Source organism: Branchiostoma floridae, chromosome 5 (assembly GCF_000003815.2).
Source record: "Branchiostoma floridae strain S238N-H82 chromosome 5, Bfl_VNyyK, whole genome shotgun sequence".
In the NCBI taxonomy this organism is placed as follows: Eukaryota; Metazoa; Chordata; class Leptocardii; order Amphioxiformes; family Branchiostomatidae; genus Branchiostoma; species Branchiostoma floridae.
Genome location: NC_049983.1, coordinates 11,494,349 through 11,502,171, shown reverse-complemented (window position 1 = coordinate 11,502,171; position 7,823 = coordinate 11,494,349). Strand labels below are relative to the sequence as shown.

General features: G+C 41.5%; 2 protein-coding genes across 2 annotated transcripts in view; one reads left to right on the top strand and one right to left on the bottom strand.

The window, feature by feature from the left end:
• The window catches only part of LOC118415813, a gene marked incomplete in the record, with an annotated part of 28,013 nt that overhangs the window by 11,479 nt on the left and 8,711 nt on the right, over positions 1-7,823 (bottom strand). The window contains 1 exon segment of the mRNA XM_035820642.1: positions 7,409-7,577. Within this exon segment, the coding sequence (XP_035676535.1) occupies positions 7,409-7,577 (169 nt within the window).
• On the top strand, positions 3,439-6,370 carry LOC118415814 (kelch-like protein 29). The gene is made up of 3 exons (XM_035820643.1): positions 3,439-4,830; positions 5,161-5,456; positions 6,184-6,370. Exons 1-3 carry the CDS (start codon positions 3,722-3,724, stop codon positions 6,354-6,356), a joined length of 1,578 nt encoding a protein of 525 aa, XP_035676536.1. The 5' UTR covers positions 3,439-3,721; the 3' UTR covers positions 6,357-6,370.

Below are 7,823 nucleotides of genomic sequence, written 5' to 3'. Positions count from 1 at the left end.
TCCATCATGTTTTCTTTTTTCGTTGCTTGGAGAGAAGTAAGGTATGACCCCGGGTATCAGCGTCGTTAATCAGGGGTGGGCTGATTTGAGTTTCTGTAGTGGACTTTTCAATAAACAGAAAGAAATCAAACTTTGCACACTTCTTGGTCTAGAGACAACCAATAACTGTGCCAAGTTTCGTATCTTTTAGTTGATGGCAAATTAGTCTACAAAACCTTTGATAAATAAACCACGTATTTGGCTATCAATCAAATTGCCTGTAATGTAGTAACTCGCTCCTTTCTAGCAGCCGTAAAAGATGAACCATTGGGAGTTCAGATATGAAAATTGGCATGTAACTTATAAAGACATTTGTTATTATACAGGTGAAATTTCGGCTTCCTACAGTAGTTATAAAAGGGTCAGATCTAGAGGAACTGATCTTCTGACAAACTTCCAGGGGTATGGTTATCTTGAAATCAACTCAGTTGCTCACAAAAATTTTAACAACAAATTGAGATATTCTAATCTCAAGAGAATATATGCCTTTACCTTTGTGCCAAATTTCATCTCATTCGAGGAAAAAATGAGCCTGTTATAAAACTAGTGACATTACTTTTTGAAGCCCCCTCGTAGGACCTCATAATATGGTTAAGTCCAAAGTGTCCCTCTAGTATAACAGTCCCCTTCATCCAGGTCATGCAGCAAGAAGAGATGCTCCAACTGTCCAGCCAACAGATCGTACAATACCTGAGCCATGATGACCTTTGCACCCCAGATGAACACCTGGTGTTCACTGCTGCCATGAAGTGGCTGGATACTGACTCTCACAGGTAAATACCATGATCTAAAAACCCTGTACTGTTTTAAAACTCGTGACTTAAACTTGGAAAGATACAGTCTGAGAAACAGGAAAATCTCAGATTAACTTTCAGCCCAGGGCCTGTGATACTGAATACATTCAAACCTCTACAAATGACCATCTTAATGTTAAGGACCAATGTGGACACTTTTTCATGATCCATTACTACATGTATAATTTTCCTATTGACACAATATTCAAGCATTCATAATCATGACAGTGGTATACCATTAGTGACAACCTACACACAAAGTGCAGATTTTAATGTCCCCTGAGTGGTCTTCTTCTTTTGACTATATGCACAGTACAGCTTAAGTTTACACTGACATTTGAAAGTGGGATCCTTTATATTTTGGCTAGATAGATAGATTTGATTTAATGAATCTGCATTTTTGTATCTATCATACAATTTGTGAGTAATATAGAATACAACACAGCATATTCCGTATCACCCAAGGTCCCAGCCCGACCTCGGGAAGGATCGCCCAACATTTTATTTATGTCATACCCACCTGAGAAAACACATATTTTGATGCGAAATGCACCAGAAGTTGAGAAAATGTTGTGTCCTCGAACAAAAGATTGTAACAACAGCAATTCTAAAGTCCGAATCCATTATTCAAATTTTCAACCATGCCGTATTCGGCCCGTTCGAAATAGTTTGATTTACTCGAATGAAGTCTGCGTGATACAACTTTCGAACCTGTGTGATACGGAAAGTTATCACACGGTCCAGAACACCCGTATCGAACATTTTTATGTCACAGGTATGACATAAACGAATTTATCATATGATAGGGTACAGGAAACATCATATTGTTTGGTGAAGACATCTGTTGTTAAACGCATGTTCTTTATTCCATACACAGGAAGGCCTGTGTAACTAAACTTGTCCACAGTGTCCGACTGGAACACGTGACCCCAGAGTTCCTGGTAAACTCCATTGAGACTGTGCCACTCATCATGGACAACCCAGAGTGTGCTCAGTACATCAGCGATGCCAAGAACTATCACCTGGTCAGGGTTGTAGAGAAGGTGGAGCCGAAGTACAAACCCAGGAAGAGCTACACAACAGGTCCCTCAGGGAAGGGAATTAGAGGAAAACAATTGTGGGCACAGGTTAGGAAAATGGGAGGCCCCAAAAATAGCCAAAGCAAGGGAAACACTGGTACCACATGTAAGTCTTTTCATATTTTATTATCTTTCAATATAACCTGTTACTGACCTTATAGGTAAGATTATGTAATGTACCAGTAGGTCCCCTTTTTGGGGCACTTCAACAATACATTAAGTTTACATTGTAATTAGCCTGGAAAGCTCAATGTGTGGTTAATCTAAATAGGGTACTGGGTCGGAAAATAACTCTTCAACTTAGTATTTCTTTTTGTTAAAAGGTTTATCAATATTTCATTTCTTAGATACCATGCATCTACATGTACATGTACTTAACTGCTTCAATACTGTACTTATTGTATTTACCAGTGACATTTTGGCCAATTACACATATTTTTTCCAACTTTATTTTACAAATGCTGATACCTTGTCCACATACACAGCCACAGCTCGGCAGTCAGTGGCAGAGGCAGGGTACCAGCTGTGCAAGCCTGAACAGCCCAGTAATGTGCTGAAACTGCTGTGTCAGCAGCGCAAGGACGCAGAGATGACAGACATCACTGTCTGCTGTGAGGACAGCAACTTTTCCTGTCACAAGTAAATAACTTCTCTCTCTACAGCATAATTGACATTATGTTCTTGGCTTATACCTACATTTACATGTTACAATGGAATGTTTCATGACAATTCCTTGTTTGTCCTGTTTAACACGGTTTAAGTTTTTGATAATTTGAAATTCTATCCTGGAATTCTATCATGGAAGCTCATATGTGTTGGCAGTAATCATAGTAAAATGCTAAACTTTCTTCCAACACAAAGGTATACATGTATAATAATCATCTGGTGTATTTTGCCAGCCAGTAGGTACCCTAAGTATGAGTAATGAGGCTGTTTAACGTGGTCGAGGCACCTCCTCGAGCACGGGACCCCCGTTTTACGTCCCTCCCGGAAGACGATACAAACCAAACTTTCAATAACCACTGTCACCTTCTTCAGGATCAATACTAATACTGATGACCAATTGCTTTAGGATATAGAAAGTTTATTTGCAAGTTCATGCCCGTAGGCTAATTAAAAGTAGTACAAACAATATAGGGAATATGATTGAACTGTGATGTAGAACGTATTTCACGAGAGTTACAGATACATGTACCTGATGTTATCAACATGTGATCTTGCGGAGATGTGATGTCAGCAATTGGTCAAAAGTGCCAGGATGTCTATCCATCCTATCTATCCTATTGTTGCCCCCTAGGGCAGTGCTGGCCACCAATGCCTACTTCATGGCCATGTTCTCTGCTGACATGAGAGAAAACCAGAATTCTGAGGCCATCCTTAAGGGTGTTTCCCCTGATATTGTCAGTAGGCTTATCAACTACATCTACACAGGCAAGTGCTGCTGCAATACTTATTGTGCCCTGAGCTTTATTGTAGGATTTTCACACAAGATATATCATTTGGAGACAATTTTATACAGCAGCCATAGGCAGGGGTGCCTATAAGCATTCACATGAATTTTTTTAAATTAATATGAATTATATGAAAAGGCACCATTGGAAAATGTATGAATCTTATGAAAAGTCTAATCTTGTGAGGTACTGGGACTGCAGGACCATGTTGACAATTAGTTATTAAAATGAGATTCATACAAAAACGTGTTTCCTACAGCTAACTATCCTACTCGCATGCAGTAAATGGACAGCACTAATAGAAACAGCAAAATAGTGACTTCCAGCATTATTTTCAATTTCTCCAGGAGAAATCACCATGACTACAGCCAATGCCCAGGACCTGCTGGAGGCTTCCTGCCATTACCAGTTCCAGAATGTCCGGGAAGCCTGCTGCACCTTCCTGCAGGACAACCTGCACCCTGCCAACTGCATCGGCATGTGGCAGTTTGCAGAAGTTCTGGCATGTGAAAAGTTACAGGAGGCAGCCAAGCAGTACGCCCTGCAGAACTTTCCCGACGTTTGCGTGGAGAATGAGATTCTGGACTTGTCACGAGATCACATACTAGAATATCTGTCCAGTGATAAGTTGTACGTGACAGAGGAAGGGACGGTGTTTGACACAGCCATGCGGTGGCTGAACCACGACCTTCCCAATCGACGAGATGCCGTGAGAGATATGCTGGGTACAGTCAGGCTGATATCCGTACATCCGAGCTACCTGCAGAACATCGTGTCAAAGAACGCTCTCATCAAGCAGTGCCCTGAATGCATGCAGCTAGTGGAGCATGCAAAGAACCATGTCCTCTTGCAGGACTGTGACTCGGAATGGGCTGGTCAAATACAGATGAGCAAGCCTCGTGACTGCGTGGGAAGAAGTGTCCTGGTGATTGTTGGAGGGATGGTGAAGGTGGATCGTAAGGAAGTCAGCACTGACAAGCTGATCTACTACGACCCACAGGACCCAAAGTGGAGACTTCTGGGTAAGTTGCCTGTTCCCCTCCTCAGCCCCGGAGTAGCTGCCACCAGAAACAGCATCTACATCACAGGAGGGAAGGCAATGCTGTCAAGAACAGGAGAAGAGGACGACACTGTCACCAACAAGGCCAGCATGTACAGCCTAGCCATTGAGAGGTGGATGGACCTCGCTGACATGCTGGATGCACGACGGAGCCACGGATGTGTCCTCCTGAATGGTAAAGTCTATGTGGTCGGTGGACTGGACCAACATGATGTTGTCATGGACAGTGCCGAAGTCTACGATCCGGAGATCAACCAATGGGAAAGCATCATGCCCCTCTCCAGGGCAGTGTGTGCAGCGGCAACTGCAGCATGCCAGGGTCAGCTGTATGTTATTGGGGGCAGCACCATGTTCAACCCTATTGTTCCCATCAACCTGATCCAGTGTTTCAGTCCTGAAACTGGCAGGTAAGTTATCATGGTTCACTCAATAGTGTCTTCTATTGTCACAGAGGGTGTTGATCTTATTTATCCAAGTCACAGATGTACATTTTATGTGAAAACTGCACTGTACATTCTTGCTATGCTTGTATGACATCAAAATGCAAGAACTTCCAGGACAATGTCATGAATGGCATGGATGATACTGTTGTCAGTACCAATATCAATATAAATACACAGAATCATCATGATTGTCTTTCATGGATCCTTCCTAATCAGGTTCAGATGATCAAGCAGTCTGTTTATCATAGAGCAGTATACCACATGCTTCAATGATCACCTCTCATTCTGCTACAGGTGGAAATATGTGGAATCTTCCTTGGTGAACCACATCGGAAGTCCTGCTGTGACCATGGATGGAAAGATCTACGCCATCGCAGGGGCATTCCACAACCACGTCATCGTCTTTGACCCCGACACTAACCAGGTGACCAGGGTGGCCAACATCAGCATCGTACGGGCGCTGCACTCGGCCGCCATGTTGGACGGTAAGATCTACTGTACCGGCGGGATACGGGATGTGCCGGAGGTTGCTGATCCCTACAACAGCATGGAGTGTTATGATCCAGACAGCAACACATGGACTGCTGCAGGTATATGTCTGCACTTTCGTACACATATTCCTTTGTTGTGTACATTTACATGTACAGACACATTGAAACAGCAATCACATGTAGAAATGATGGGCAACCTAGCTATTCCTCTATTGCTCATGAGAAGTTCAAAAGATGTAACAGTTATGTATGGTAACGCTAGTTCACCGTTGTTTCCAAAAGAAGGGTATTTAGGGCTATCATTCTGATGAAATGTGAGTTCAAACTGATATATTTTGAAAATACAATTTGAAATCACCGTCAACTTGATATTCCTAAATGTTGCACTGTTTGGGAAAAAAACGGATACAGATTACCCCACAAATAAAGGTGAACTAGCGTTATATGCAGGTCCCAAGTACTGGGGACATTCCTCTAGCTCTTTCTGATGAGTATGCAATCCCAACTATTACACTGACAAACATGATTGAGAGATGGGTGTATGGCCATGGTATGGATGATCTGATGGATGGACGTAACCACAGGTGATCAGACAGACAGATGACATAGACAAGAAATTACTAGTGAATTTGGGTGCCATCATTGCCTTGGGTCATCAAAGAGAGCATGTCCTCCTACAGAAACAACAACAGATGAGGTCATATCAGTATTCCAACCTAAATGTGTTCCATACAGTTTGTATTTCATCATTCTAAAAATAACAACTTTCCTTGATAGCAGACAGTGCTGCAGTTTTATTGACACCTGTGTTGTAATTCTGACCCAGGTAAACTGCCCCAGGCCTTATTTGGACACAGGTGTGTCACAGTCTTCAAGCGGACAAAGAACAAGCCGAGAAAAAGGAAGAAGCCAGCAGAGAAGTCAAATCAGGCACAACTGGCCAGAAACCATCCTGCACACCAATTCTTACAGCGCAGGGGAACAACCATCCTGGGATAGGCTGTTTGAGCTTGTAGAGCACTTGACTAAAAATGCATAACCTTTAATCGATCATTACTACACTCAAAATACATGTATCCTTAGCAATCTGGTCGAGATACCCCTGGTATGGTGTCTGGCTTAAGAGACAACACCTTTGACATTTGTATGCTAGAAAATGTGATGTAAAACATATTTCTCAGCTTGAATGCAAAGAAAGTCAGTTTGAAGATTACAGTACATCGTATTAAGATGTGAGGCACATGATTGTCTATTGTATTCATGTATGATAGCTGCACTTTGTAGTCATTAACTTTTTTGTGGATATCCCATGTCAATGATAGAAAATGTAAGCTCATGAGGTGTAAAAGTGCATGACTATATAAATCTGTAATACATGTACCTAAGACTTTGCTTGACAGGTTCTTGTCTTAGTTTATTTCTATTCAGTAACAGGTCTCTCATTTGGGACTGCTTGGTGACCCTCACCTCCATCATTTTTTAATATGCACAAGTCATGTCTTGTAATTCCATTATGTGCATGTAGTCTGACATGATGAAAGACTTGATTTTACATTTCTGTGCATTTGTCTGACTTTTGTCTGAATTTGATTAGTCTGCTACGCCCTACTTGCATACACTGTTAGATGTTAGATGTAATCATCACGATACTGTGTGCATTTTATACATGCAGCAGCTCAACATTAATATGGTCTACAAAACTTCCGACTTGTAATGATGTGTTGTGGTTTCTTAAAAAACATTGATTACACCATGTAGTTCAATTCAAGTTAATAGCAAGCCCTTTTTTCTGTTTTGTTGATAACAGCAAAATTATGCTATCCTTCAGTTGACTGATCAGTAACAACTTATGTATTAGTTTTGGTCAACTGGTATGAACTCAATCTGATATTGAGTTCATATACAATGTAGTTGACCACTGAACAGGTGTGAACAGGCACTGACCACTGAACTGATAATGTTAATAATAAATATTTGTCAACAATTTATCATATGGTAACCCAAGTAATTTAACTACAAATGTGATGATGTTAGCAAAAGGTTTGACTCACGTTACTGGTGTGAAGTACGTGGTGATACATGTACCGTCCTGTTGTACAGAGGTGTTGTGTGGGTACAGCGTCATTACATCCGTCACCGTTACCATGGCAACCTGCTGTACAAAGTCCAGCACAGCCAGCCCTGTCTCCACAAATGCCTCCGTTCTAGATAAGCTACCATCTGGGAAAGGTAAGGGATACCATAACTACCAGAAACCTAGACGTACATTTCAGTCAACCCCACATGTATATGTTTGAGAAATCCGATGCCAAAGTTCACAACTCAAACAGTGAGTTTTTGAGTAGAAGTCAACTCTAACACCTGGGCTATAAGAAAAAGATTGAATGTAACATTTTGCTTTAAGCTTCCTCATGCTAAGCAGTGTGCATGCATGTACATTGTATGACACTTATTGCATTTTATGAC